Source organism: Excalfactoria chinensis, chromosome 20, assembly GCF_039878825.1.
Source record: "Excalfactoria chinensis isolate bCotChi1 chromosome 20, bCotChi1.hap2, whole genome shotgun sequence".
Classification (NCBI taxonomy): Eukaryota; Metazoa; Chordata; class Aves; order Galliformes; family Phasianidae; genus Excalfactoria; species Excalfactoria chinensis.
In genome coordinates, this window is record NC_092844.1 from 4,741,518 (window position 1) to 4,755,851 (window position 14,334).

General features: G+C 43.8%; 1 protein-coding gene across 2 annotated transcripts; it reads left to right on the forward strand.

Annotated features, from left to right (window-relative positions):
- Nucleotides 1-183: 183 nt before the first annotated feature.
- On the forward strand, nucleotides 184-13,952 carry GABRD (gamma-aminobutyric acid type A receptor subunit delta). 2 transcript variants are annotated; one of them, XM_072353989.1, is made up of 9 exons: nucleotides 184-683; nucleotides 5,953-6,065; nucleotides 6,573-6,640; nucleotides 7,246-7,466; nucleotides 7,991-8,073; nucleotides 9,525-9,662; nucleotides 10,574-10,729; nucleotides 11,311-11,525; nucleotides 11,868-13,952. In XM_072353989.1, exons 1-9 carry the CDS (start codon nucleotides 616-618, stop codon nucleotides 12,162-12,164), a joined length of 1,359 nt encoding a protein of 452 aa, XP_072210090.1. In that variant the 5' UTR covers nucleotides 184-615; the 3' UTR covers nucleotides 12,165-13,952. The 2 variants fall into 2 exon arrangements, with proteins under 2 accessions (XP_072210090.1, XP_072210091.1); XM_072353990.1 differs by having other exon boundaries at nucleotides 188-683; nucleotides 10,577-10,729.
- Nucleotides 13,953-14,334: the final 382 nt, after the last annotated feature.

The window sequence follows — 14,334 nt, forward strand, 5'->3', positions numbered from 1 at the left end:
GAGCGCAGAGATCGCAGCTTCCCCCATCCCGGGCGCAGCCCCCCGCCCCCAGTCCGCGCTGCTCCGCGGAGAAAGGGCCGGAGCTGCAGCTCGGCGCGGCCGGGGGGAGCGGGCGGGGGGCGGCGGCGGGGGCGGCCCTCCCGCATCCTCCCTCCCGCACGCAGCCCGGGCCGCCTCGCTCCTCGTTCTCCTCCCGGCGATGATTTACGCGGGACATGCCCGCAGTCTCGGCAACACTTTTAGTTCTCTTTCTCCCGCGCTGGGTGGGATGGAGCTGTAATTGCAGGGGCTATTTTCGGCAGCCCGTTGAGCGGCCGGGCGGAGGAGGAGCGCGGCGCTGCTGAGCCGATCCCGCTGCCCCCATCCGGCTCTCCCGGCGGGACGGAGCCTGGCAGGGCAGCCCCGGGCTGGGAGGCACAGAGCGGGGCAGGGGAGCGCAGCGGAGCGGGGGGACGACACGGTGGGGGCTGTCGCTGCTGCCCGGCAGCGATACGGCGTTGAAACTGAGCCTCAACTTGCCGCAGGAAGGATGGCAACACCGGAGGAGCTTCGGAGCTGCCCAAAGAGCCGGGGAGCCTGGGTTCTGTGCGCCGCGATCTAATACGTGGGAGTAAAATGGAATTCCTCACCTGGGTTTTTCCTGCCTTGGTCCTACTGTGCACCCAGCAGCACAGATGCATCAGGTAAGACAGCCTCTTCCCATTCCCTGCTTTTGCTCCCCCGGGGAAGCGGGAACGGGGCAGCACCGAGGGGCCATCCGCGCGTTTGCACGGACGGGAGGACGTGGGGCGGACGAGCAGCGGTTTCTTGGGTGAATCGCGGGGCGTGCTTCGAACAGGATGCCTGGGGAAGAGTTCTCCTCGCGGCACTCGCTCTACATGATGGGCAATCCCTTTTGGCGATCGCTCCGCACCGCGCGGTGCAGCCCCGGTCCCCCCCGACCTCCCCCGCAGCCGTTCGGACCGCGGCGGACGGAGGACAGCGGCGGCTGCGACCGTCCCGGCGGTCAACGCACGTCCGGGCTTCAGGGGAAGGGATGGGGCAGGTGAACAGCTCAGGAAAAGTTTGAAGAACACCGTTTTTTTTGAATAATAAATTCCAAAGCTGAAGGTTTGCGATTCGCAGTCGCATTCAGTCAGAAGGTGTTAGCTAGGCAACCAGCTATGCTCTCTATATATTCTCTACTGATCTGGAGGCTGGATTTGGAAAAAGCTTGCCAGATTATGCAATGAAAGCAGAGGGGGAGTTAAAAAGGACTTGCTGCATGCAAAAACATGCCTACATCACCCAGAGCACGGGTGGCTGTGATATTTAAGGGGTCTTCCCACTTCTGCATTACAGACATGGTTGATAACTTCGGGGTGGTGTACGAGGCAGAGACATAACAATGCCGCCGTGGCCTTTGGGATTAATTAGAGAGATCTTATCATTCTCATTGGGAAGGAAAAGGAAGTGTCAGCTGCTCTTGTCCAGGGCTCACATAGTGGTGTATCCCATGACCTTGGGCCATGACCCAACACCTCCGTGCCCTGAGGCCACGCGGTGTGACACTGAAGGCAGAGAAGATATTGCTTATGACCAGAAGCCATCAAGATCTAACCATCATTTCAGTGATCCTGAACCATCTGAACCTGGGCAGGGACTGAGGCTTGCAGTTGAAAAGTAGTGTTTGGATATTGAAAAGAAAAAAAGAAATGAAGCAATTCTAAGAAGAAATCCATCTTCTCAGCCTCTGTCCTCATGGTCTGTTTCCAGGCACAGTAACTGCCAGGATATGTGCAACCTGTAATTTTTTAGATAAATGATGCTGGGTTAATTGCCTGTTACTTGGTTTTCTTCCTCCAGTTACACAATGGTGACGTTGTTTGTTAGCAATATACAGACACAGAAATATACAGAGCACAGAAAGGCGAAGTCTGGCTTTTGAATTTCGAGCTGTTCAGTTTGCAGCAGTTTTCCAAATATGCCCAAGTGTAAGACATTCAATATTCAAAGAAAGCTGCTCCGTTTGGTACAGCACAGTTTTGTGATGATTCAGGGTTTAGCACGGCTATGGCAGAACCTTCCTTAATCCTGTAACGAGTCAGTAATCTTGCTTGCAAGTGTCCTTTGGATGAGAATTTTAATGGAATTAGAAACAGATGTTTACCTTTGCATCACTAAAATTACTCACACATAGGTGGCTTTTGATGCATGAAATAATTCTTCTTGGAAGAGCCCAAGAAACACATTAACTTTCTTACTAGTCTTTATTAGAGCCCTGGCATACGATTTATCACTTGTTACAGGGTTTTACAGAGGGCAGCGTCTTGCTGAGACTGTAGTTTAATAATAACAGGCTGAACTACCAAAAGAAACATTCTTATTACTCTGATTTTGTTTTCTAAATGTGATTTATTTGTGGTTCTGGTGACAGAGGACATCCAAAGGCTCAGAATTCCATGTGTGATGTGCAGCTGTGCCCTGCCAGGTGCCAGAAGAGGAAGGTTTCAGAGAATCCTGAACTTGGTGGCACCACATGAGATGTTCCCAAAGGCAAAGCTACCTGTTAAAGTGATGCTGAGGTTTGGCAGAGGAGAGGGGAAAGCACACAGCCTGCTTCCTGGCGGCGTGTTTGAGTACCCTGTGAGAGTGCTTAAGAGAGCTGCATTTGGTGCAATTCTCTGTCGTGTGCTGTTTGAATGAGCCTGATTCAACCTCAGTCAGCACATCCTCCTTATGGCAGTGCTGTTTGCAGGTGAACATTTTTGGAACAGATTTTTGGTCTGCTTGAGGCACGATCAGTGGCAAGAAATGGGCATTTCTACGATTGCCAGCTTTGGGGAGAGACTGTTTTATCAGAGTTTGATATGCTTTGGAAGCTGCAATACTAAAAGTCACATAATGAATCTCTAATTAAAAATAGGCATGTCTTTCGTATTTAGAAACCTACAATATTAAATGGCTTTTATATGTTTGCATACAGTTGCTCTTCTGCAGTGTACCCTCCTCAGTCTTTTACTTCTAGTCATGGAAATGGAGGAGCTTTAACACGTGAATATATGCAGGGCGGTCTATTTTCTGTCGCTTAAAACTCGGAGAGTTTTAGCGCTTTGATGGAGCTTTGATGTTCAAAAGGTTGCCATGAATTAAGCCTAATGCTTTTGCAATTACATTTCAAAATACAGAACATATTTACAGCGAGCCTCACTTAGAGTCAGGAATGGCAGATGGGAAGGATGCACACAGCGCCCTGGATAATCCCGAAGCTTGACAGAAGCCAGATTGTTCACTGACCCTGCTGGGTATTCCTTGTCTGTTTCTCAAGAAAGAAGTTTTCTTGAGTGGTGGTGACATCTGGGCCATATGCCCCTGAAAGATTATCTCATAGATAAGATACCAAGATACCATGACAATAGGATATCTTGGTCCCATAGCAGCTGGTAGAAGATGTCATCTTGGAAAGGAAGGATTCTAGTAAATATGTATTTTGATTCTAGAACTGAGAATACTCAGCTCTAAAGGAGATAGGTTTCTTTGCTCTGTTGTTTGAGAGCTGTTGCTTAGAGCTGCTTTCCCAACCTGTGACAAGGACAATTTTGTTAGGCAGAGGGAGAGCTTTATAGCATTTCCAGGTCTACCAGTAGTGATTTCCTCTCTCCTTTGTCTAGTATATAAAGGTACTAACTCTTTATTACAGTTTAAACAGCAGTTATCTGTTTTCTGATGTTAACAACCAGCTCTGCTGAACTTCTCACAGTGCTGAAATCACATTTGTACAGACAGAAATATATTCTCAGATTCTCTGCTTGAAATGAGATGCTTCTTAAGATCTGAGATAACAAAGCATCTCCCTCAGCTTCAGATCTGAAAATGGCTTCCAGGGTGCCATTAGGACACATGAGAGAGCTGCTCAGCCACCTGGGCATCCCGCTCTGCCCTGGTGCAATGCAAAGCTAAGCTTTTCGATGAGCTGTTGTAGCCTTCGGATTTTACAAGCCAACAGCTTACTTTTACAAATTCCTTTTCTTACTAAAACAAGCTTGACAGCAGCCTACATTAGGAAGCAAATTTGCTAATTCCACTATTAGTGGTTTCCTTTCTTTTAATCTTTGCTGCTTACATTACAGAAAGTTAATCCCTTCCAATGAATATTTTCTATGCTGGCTTTCCTTCTTCAGGTAAAAAACATGAACAATATTTTAGGCCACGTATAATCCCCACTGCTTATGAAGGATGAATGACATTCTCCCACCATCCTTTATGTCACTTTAAAGCACTGGGTCTGGGTGCAGTGTAGTACTTCTGTAACTCCCACTGGTGTTAAGTGCATATAGCTCTACTTACTTCAACCCATTTGTTACACTGATGCGACCTTAAGGCTTTATTAATAATAGAAATCAGATCCTTTTTAATTGTGTCATGGATATTTAAGTAAAACTCCCTCTAGATGGTAATCTGCTTAAAACACTGCAAGCTACAGCCCACAGTTTTTTAACCCAGCTCTGTCATTTTCACTTCCTTTTAGCTTTCTGACTCTACAAGAGAATACTGACACGGGATAATTGCTGCGCACTCACACAAGGGAGTACATCTCTAAACAAAGCACTTTCAAGACAGTCTGGTTCTCTCATCTGCCAAAGCCTTAATTTAAATAATTCTTGGTTTTCTGTATTAATGCCCTCAGAACTCTCAGAAATAGGAGAGCGAGGAATAGGAATTTAAGACTTCAACAAGTGCAGTGATGGATGGTCTTGCAGATGAAAAAAACAAACCCTCTACCACATCTATTATAAACCTTCAACACCTTTGTTTAAATGTTAAACCAAATTATATGGCATTGAGTCTGCCAAGATCCTTACTCAGAAGAGCTAGAAGTTACGGCACGTGCTGAGCTGAATGGCATATTTTGGAGAGAAAAACCATGTGCTTTATTTGGGTCAATGTCGCATGAACACTCTAAGAAAATTATGTAAGTACCAAGGCAGAATATATTTATGGTGTATTACTCTGCAGTCGTTCGTCAGTGTTTAACAAGCTTCTTCTCAGTTAGTACTGACATAGATCTCTCAAACACTGTATTTACTGCTGGCCTCGGGGGGAGATGCTCAAGCAGCGCTCAGACAGCTCCTATACAGTACCTGCACCCAGATGGATGCCTCTCCCAAACCACTGGCAATTCTGTGCAAATAGTTGTGGTAGACGTTGTCACAGTCCTCCATTTATCCATCCCTTTTGTGTCAATCACAGCGCTGGCAAGAGGGATTATGTGAGCAGGCACAGATCTGCTGCAAATGAAGCCTGCCAGCTCAGTTTCGAAGAGAATGTGAGCTTGCCTTGTTTGTAAGAGATTATGGAATATCTACAGTGTTACTGAAGACTGCAGGGATGCCACTTTCAACGGTTCCGTTTTCTATTGATCACTTTTAGACCATACATGTGCATCTCACAGGTATCTGTACACCTTCTGCTTAGCATTGCTTTTCCATTTTCAGAGGGCTAATGGGGCTTTTCACAGCACCAAAGACATTCAACCCAAATTCCAGCTGAGTAATTTTTATACTTTTTCACACTGCATTTGAAGAGATCCATCCTTTCTTGATCCTCACTTTCTCCACTCAATCCAGCTGCCCAGATAGCTGAATTTCATGCAGTATTCAGTGTATCTTGCTTTTCCTTATGCTTTCATTGCACTTCTCAAGCTCTTCAAGAAAAGAATTACTTTTGAAAGTAACTACTTTTAGTGCAGACAGAAGCTTCAGGCTTTCCTGGAATGTGTTTAGATTTAAACAGAAGAATCTGAAATGACCTTCTGCCCGTAAACAGCGCTGTTCTTCTGAAGCACCACTCACACTTAGCTGGTTTTACTGTCGCTGGTCAGAGAGTGAAAGAGGGCAATGTCTTCCATTTGCTGTTACTTTCATGTTTGTAAAAGTGGGCAAGTTTTAAAAGATACCGATTCTCTTTACCCAGAGCCATGACTGACATTGGAGATTACATAGGTTCCAACATCGAAATATCCTGGTTACCCAACCTGGATGATTTGATGAAAGGCTACGCACGTAATTTCAGGCCTGGGATTGGAGGTGAGAAATTGAGAGTTACGCCTTTTATTTCTTACAGTTATTTTACCCTCTGACGTTGATCTGAACTTCATCCTCTGCATGATTAAAAAGTTGTGTTGATTTTATGCTTGGATCCTGCGAACAGTAGCAAACAATGTGTTTGTTCTGCCATTTGAAACACAAATTAACAGTGCAGCCTTCTTGCTGCTAGAGCTCTTAATCCGCTGATATCTAAGTTGGAGTCATCGTGGATCACAGTGTGGCAATAATTCCTGTTTGCACAGATAAGGCACAGTGTCTTATCTGACCCTAAATGTCATGTTTTCTGGGAGAGATCACATAAGGTCCATTAGTTGTGACTGCATTGCATTTCCTTTATCACTGAAGGGAGGTGTTCGGTTGAAAACTGGGGACACAGTGGAAAATGCTTCTGTGAATTCACTATGCAAAAGTTAACAGTCTTTGGTCATCTCCACGCTCAGCTTGCTATGATGATGTAAATCATGTCATTCAAACATTTTTCCTCAGGTCCTCCTGTTAATGTTGCTCTTGCAATTGAAGTAGCCAGCATTGACCACATCTCAGAAGTGAACATGGTACGTTGTGAGTTACACTGAGCTGTGAATGTCTGTGGTGCAGTGACAGAAGGTGCAGAAGGAGAAATAGAGGCAGGTGCTCCCCTATGTGTCTGGAGTGGGAACACTGTCAAAGCTCCCACAAAGAACAAACTTTGTATCTTAGGACACAGGCAGATTCTGTTTGGGCAGAAGCTGGCAATGAAAAGACTTGAGATGTGTGCATTCCTGAAGCACAATAGATTGAATTTGAAATCTGGAACTTTCCCTCCATCTTTTCCCATTAGTACCGATACAAAAATTTACCTGATTTCTTTAGTTTTGCCTTTAAAATCCTCCAAAAACAAAGGCAGTGCTTATGGAACAGGTTTTCCTTAGTGCAACGTATGCAGTTCCAGCAACGGGGTATCTGTACCACCGACTGAGTAACTCTCTGATACCTTGGGATTACCCAAGGTAAAAGCACATGACAAATTAAAATGCATGGACAGTTCTGTGGCAGAGTATAAAAATACCTTTGTGCACCGGGGACATTTCTAAACTAATTCAGTTATTTTTGACCAAGTCCTGAGGCATTATCGTCTTTGTTCAGCGTCGCTCGTTAACTGGGATTTCTCCTGCCATAGGAATACACCATGACAGTGTTCTTGCACCAGAGCTGGCGAGATGACCGCCTGTCTTACAACCACACCAATGAAACCCTGGGGTTGGACAGCCGCTTTGTGGACAAGCTCTGGTTGCCAGATACTTTCATAGTTAATGCCAAGTCTGCCTGGTTCCATGACGTGACTGTGGAAAACAAACTTATCAGGCTTCAGCCAGATGGAGTCATCTTATACAGCATAAGGTAAGCAGGACGGGGGGCAAGTGTCCTCTGCCATGTGTTCACTCTCTGAACAGACTATGAAAGTAATCACCCTTTTCCTTTTTTCCCTGGAAAATGTCCTGAAATAATTAATAACTTAAATCGAAGGAAGTATTTTTCACTTTGAAGGGTGCTTTTCCTGAACTCAGTATCTGTTAGAATGGTGTGCCGTCCTGAACAATGGATATGTGCACGTTAGGAATTCTATGTTGAAAGCCATCCTTAGGGAAGAAATGAACTCAGGGATGATGGAAGGGAGCAGACTTGACTCAGATAAGTCATTTTGCCATCAGATGCCATTGAAGCATTTGATTGTGCTTTGCCTCCCAGCCCCAAAGATGTTTCACATGTAGTTAGTAAAGACAATTGCTGCAAGTGTGTTGAAAATAGTTTGTTGTATTAGCAATAAGGTGTCAAAGTTTTCCACTTAGTCTTTGAATTCCAAGGAAAAAGCTACTCCACAGCTCTGTCTGCTGCCATTAACTGGTTGATTTTGCTTGGGACAGGATTACCTCAACAGTGGCGTGTGACATGGACCTCTCCAAGTACCCAATGGATGAGCAGGAATGCATGCTGGACTTGGAGAGCTGTAAGGGCTGAGTACAGCATTTCATGTAACCTGTGTTTTGCTTAAAGCCTGCGTATGTGGTTCTTACCTTGAGGGAGTGACTGTGCTTTAAATCAGTGAAATGTCATGGGTTTAGAAAGAGAGGGTACAAACACACATCCCTTACTATGTGTGTCAGGTGATGGACTTTCCTATACCCGTTCAGCTCCAGTTTAAAGATGTGGGATTTAATTCAGTGAAGCTGAACAACCTGCAGTCCAGGAACTTTGTGTTTTATGTAAAGCCTGGTGGAACTGTGACAGCCTTTTCACTAGCATTACTGATGTTTCCATCAAGTCCAACAAGAAGAAGCCCACGGGCAAAATTTGGTGTGCTATTTTCCCTTTGTGAAAATAAAGAAAGAAAGAAAATAAATGAAATAAAGCACAGGAAAAAGAAAGAATTCCCTGTTTCTAATGCACGGGATTGTGCCTAACCTTTGCATAGCCATCTGTTACACAAAAATCAATCAGAGTATTTCAGGGGCTGGCAAAAAGGTTAGTGAAGAATGAACATGTATTTTGGAATCTAGAGGAGGTCGGGGCTCTGGATGTGTGAGTAGTGGTTCCCAAGCAGAAGCACTGCCCTATTGATTGAAGATTCTGTTTTCCATTTCTTAGCCCTGACTTTGTTTTCTAGGCAATTAACCACAATACCATTTTATCCTGGCAAAAAATAGCAATCTTCAGTTTTACTTATGTAATCACCAAATGTAGAGGCAGCAGACACTGAACCAGCAATCAGTTCCCTCCCTCTGCAAGTTCTGCAGGGAATTTTGGTGGTGATTGTGTTTTTTAATTGAATTTGAGGATTTAGATGTTAGTGCAACAAACAAGTGACAAGAAAGACAGTGGTTTTGTAGCATCGTGCATTAACAACAGCACCAGCAAAGATCGATTTCCTATGGATTTGCATGTTACATAAATTCATTCACGTATCTCCCATCCTTCTCTCCTATCCCTGGTACCCTGTGCCTGTCTTCCAGCTGACACCCATGCCAGACTACAGCAAATAATAGCCTGATATACATGGTGGTTGTGAAGCTAGCTAAATCATTGTAGGATGGACATGGGTCTGTGCCATATTGCTGTTCTCTGACTGGAGCAGGTAGCCTAGTTCGAGCACTACAGCAGTGCTGTATTCTGCTCTTGTGCCATTTCTCATGGCACGGAAGTGCACTGTGCCATACCACATATTGTTAGTCAGTGCAAATCAACTCGGATTATTCTCCCTGTGGGAAAGCTACCCCTGATGGGATCCTGGAAACACTGATGTTGCCAGGATAGTGAATTATCTAGACTGAATCGCAGCATGTTTGCAATGGGACCAATGAAAATCAGCGTAGCAGAGCAATTACAGCACTTCCACAATGAGCCCTCTAGGTTCTTAATTTCTTCCCCGAGCTTTGCATTTAATCTGCTTTCTTTTGGCAGATGGTTACTCTTCAGAGGACATTGTCTACCACTGGTCAGAAAACCAGGATGAGATCCATGGGCTGGATAAGCTGCAGCTTGCTCAATTCACAATTACTAATTACCAGTTTACAACAGAACTGATGAACTTCAAATCTGGTAACAGGATCTGTCTTCAATTCAGGGACAGTATCTGTTATTCTTTTCATACAGGAAAATCTATTTCTATAATGGAGAATCCTTCCTCCTAAGTAACTAATTTCAATAATCTGTCAGGTTTCTGATATGAATTTTATGTAGCTCGTGTTTGCAAAATATGGTAACCTTTAGCTTTCAGGTAGCCACCATAACATACTGTGTCTTTTAGCTCTATATGCTTGAGAAAACACTGCATGGAATAGTCAGACAGTGCTTGATAAGGTGTAACTCAAATTTTCCTGACCCAATTTGCAACTTTGGATAAAGAAAAATTTCCATTAGACTTAATATTACGAGGCTTTATGACATACAGTCAGATCATTCTAATTCCACCCAGTAGAAGTCAGTGGTGTGTATGTATATCGCTGGCTTTATTGCAATGTTTGTAAAAGATTGGAGTCATTTCTTTCCTGCTGATTTTTCATCCTCTTTCATGTATTCAGATCCTCATTTATGCTGCACATCTCCTCTAAGCTCTTTTTTGAGTTTGAAATTAACTTGGCCTTTTAAAAAACCTAAATTTAGTATCTGGAGGACTTTCTACAGCAGATGATAAGACAGTACACATTTTGAAGCAATACTGTAATTTGAGAAGGCTCATGATTTTATTTTCAGATCTGGCATTGATATGACCTGAGACAAATCATTTGACCTATTCTTAGCTAACTGCGCTGATGAGAACTGCATAAACCCTCATGCGGAGTTTATGAGGACTAATCAAAAAAGATTCATAAAAGCTTTTTGTGATCCCTGGCCAAAAGAATGTTGTTTAAGAACGTAGATCTGCATCACTGTAGGAAATGTTCTTTTGCATATCGGCTGAACTGCAGCTCACACAGCTGGAATCTTTCTCCGTCTCCACTTTCTGTCAGCAGGTCAGTTTCCCAGGTTGAGTCTCCACTTCCACCTTCGACGAAATCGAGGTGTTTACATCATCCAGTCCTACGTCCCTTCCATCTTACTAGTGGCCATGTCTTGGGTATCCTTCTGGATCAGTCAGTCAGCTGTGCCTGCCAGGGTGTCATTAGGTAAGACAAACCTATTGGGGACCTAACAGGAACGAATGTGCTGATGTTGTAATTGTGCTCCCTAATGTACCGTTTTCCATTCAGATGCATTTATGAATTCTGTGTTTGAGTTTGCAGAGGAGAGTGTCCTTTAAAATATTTCCTGCCTGCTTTAATTTCTGTCATGCTATCAGAGCAGTTTCCTCCGTAAAGGACACAAACACCTAAAGGTGGCCAAAAGCAATAGTGAGGGTAAGTCGGTCATATAGAACTACTGGAACTGTGACAAAAAGGTGCTCCTAAAGCTTGTTAGTCTGCTTGCCCCAGTAAGGGTTGCAAGTCCAGACCCAAAAGCTTTTGAGAGTAAGTCTTCTGTTTAATTTACCCAGAACTAGAAGAAAACCAAGGATAAGATGTTCTGAGCTGCCTTAGTCATACAAACATGCAGTCCTTACAAGCTCCTTAAATCCCATTTGGAAAATCAGAAACCATACCATTAATGGTCTTCTACTGTGCAAAGGATTCCTCAGTTTGAGACAGGTAAATGCGCTCATTGAGGTGTGCTGTGAAACCTAAAGGAGCTTTCTCATACCGCACTGCAGGCATAACTACTGTTCTTACCATGACTACACTGATGGTCAGTGCCCGATCTTCGCTTCCACGAGCATCCGCCATCAAGGCACTCGATGTTTACTTCTGGATATGCTACGTGTTTGTCTTCGCTGCACTGGTAGAATATGCTTTTGCACATTTCAACGCTGACTACATGAAAAAGCAGAAGAACAAGATCAAGGCGAGAAGAAGGCAGAGCAGCGAGGTCAGTAAGCCAAGTAGTGTGAGAAGATTTGCAAAAGCAATGGCTCTGCATTGCAAAGTTTGCTCCTTATTGGAAGTAAATTCTTTTTATAGAAATGTTATGACAGAGCAGCCCAGGCTGGAATGGACCTTGAGAGGCCACCAGGTCCAGCTTTCAATAGGAAAACAGAGCCTAGATTACATTACCTAGCACCCTTTTCAGTTCTCTGATACTTTTGTCATGTTTGTATAGCAAGCAACTGAGTGTAATTGTTAATGCACAGTTAGCACTGCACTGAAGTACACCTGATGAAGTATACCTTGCTATTCATTGCTGTGTTATGTTTTCCTCTTTCCTTTGCAGATAAACGTGAAGAATGCCATTGTTCTGTTTTCCCTCTCCATAGCTGGTGTGAGCCAGGAACTGGCCATTTCCAACAGGCAGCACCGAATCCCCAGAAGCCTGCCTGGATCATATGGCACAATAGAAATAGAGACTGGAGAGACTAAACAGCAAGAGCTGAAACTGGATAAAAAGAGTGGTCTGAAGTCCCTCTTTAAGCCCATTGATGCTGATACCATCGATATATATGCCAGAGCAGTGTTCCCAGCAGCCTTTGCAGCAGTCAATGTTATATACTGGGTTGCCTACACAATGTAAAAAACCCAGAACTTGGTGAAGGGGTAAGAACTGAGCGGTACCTACACACTACAAAGTCCTTGCTGAAGCTGTATTGTGCCATCTCTTCTCAAAATACTTTCCAATGACCTCGAGGCATTTCTAGTCAAGAAACTCCTGCAATCAATTCCTACTAAAGCAGCAAGAGAAACAGTTTGTTACCGGTCCGGTTTGATATGTTAAGGACTGTACTGTGCTCAGCAATCCCAGCTCCTTTTGTTTCCTCTGTTACCACGAGAAAACATTTCATATGTACATAGCTGCAGAGGTTTAAATCTTAAACTACCATGGTTTTCCTCCACCTGAAGGGTCAGTAAGTAATGAAGGCTTAGCCTCTCACACTCAGAGTGTTTCATCTCTCATAGAGGATCAGCTCATTCCGAGCTTCCACACAAGTGATTTTCTGTGGAACGGCCTAACTTCAATGCAAATGGCAAAGCTGGAGATTTCAGTCACAAAAACCCCATGATAAAAGTAAAAATAGAAGTGAGTGGGGGATTATTGAATTTTCCTTTGTCTTAGATAAAGTATTGAAAACATTTCAGTGCTCTTAGTCACAGCATGAAGTGTGATACACTACATAGAGTTCTACTGAATTGTTAATAGTGACGGCGTCACCTTTCAGATCTAAGCTAATGAAAGTTTAAACACTTAAACATAGTAACCTTCACTGGGTCCCAAAGCAGATGGAAGTAGCTCAGAAACACAGGGAGAGCTCAGCCTCTCTGCGCTGGATCACCAACAGTTTCAGAGGTGACTGGTAATGAAGGAGCTCAAACTCAATTTTCAGGAAGGACTTTAGAATTTCTTCTATTAGTTTCAAGTCTGCCCGACGTGCCTCTGAAAATCTTCTTGCATCTGGCACTAAAAAGCTGAATAAAGTTCAGAGATGTCATAAATGGCTTCATAAATGGCTTCAAGTCATTCAATTGCAATTCTTATTCACTGGCTGACATAATGTTAGGCTTCTTCACTTCCCTTATTTGACAGTGAAAGCTGCTATGGAAGAGAGCATGGGGAGCTGCAAGATGAAACAAGACACAAGATGTAAGTGAGAAAAGAGCTGTGCTGGGCTTGGAATGGGCATGGCTGATGAGTGACAGATGGAACTGCAATGAAGAGGAAACAAGCATTGGATCACTTATCCCTCCCACCTTACCTATCTGTGACACGTGGCTGGATTTCATACATCCAGAACCGAAAGAGCATTTTAACACAAATTTATAACTTAAAGAGATTTGATCAATGTCACTGAAGCAAGAGAATGAGCTGAAGAAAAACTAATGAATCTGGATTGAACTATAATATAAAACATGAACCCATCGTAAGTCAGGCTGAGGATCACGTGGGTTGTTTCTGTTATAATGGAAACACTTTCTGCCAGCCTCGTGCTGGAAGCTGCAAACCATCATTAAGCTGTATTTTTGTCCATAAAGATCTTATCAGTTTGGCCCTACACTGCAATGCCTGGATTTTGTACTGAGCTCTCACTGAGCTCTCACCACTGACATGGGGTTGAACCTTCCTGGAGTCATTTCATTGCACCATCTGCATCATGGGCATTATTAGACTGATCTCTTTACTAAGTCTTTGAGATCCACGGAAGCAAAACCCTTTTGAGAGACACAGAAACTCTCATCCTCCAATTAGGTATGTGCACCCAGCAGTACCCGTGTGCTATTTGCCTCAGTTCCTGAGTCTTACGTACTGAATTAAAACGTTCCATTTCATCTTACTCAGAAAACGAATAAAATTGTGCATCTCCTTTTATATGTGAAGGTAACCGGGATTCCTTTCTGTCTCCAGCCAGTTTCTCTAGCTATTTTCATTGCCTTGCAATGCTAAAATGGAAACGGTTGTCTAAATACAGCAGAGGAAATAGTGGTCGCAAGTTCCTACAGCATATAGATCATGATGTAATCCATGATGTTGGGATTAAAGCTATTACAGAGCAGGAATAAAGCACTGCCGTGGTCCCTGTGCTGTACAGCAGCTGGTTATTTAGGGCAATTAGTGAGAAAGTGGCTGCATACATTCTAAAGGCAATGCCTAATCTCATTACTTCAGCAGTAATAGTTGGTAGTTGTGCACCTGACCAGCTCCTCACCCTGAAGCCAACTGGGGTAAATAATCACAGGGGGAAACTGGACAA

Bases quoted from the DNA above. Each gene is read 5' to 3' on its own strand.
- GABRD (XM_072353989.1), top strand. From the start codon at position 616: ATGGAATTCCTCACCTGGGTTTTTCCTGCCTTGGTCCTACTGTGCACC. The intron at 10,730-11,310 runs GTAAGACAAACC...ACCGCACTGCAG, and splicing joins GCCTGCCAGGGTGTCATTAG to GCATAACTACTGTTCTTACC. The intron at 11,526-11,867 runs GTCAGTAAGCCA...TTTCCTTTGCAG, and splicing joins GAAGAAGGCAGAGCAGCGAG to ATAAACGTGAAGAATGCCAT.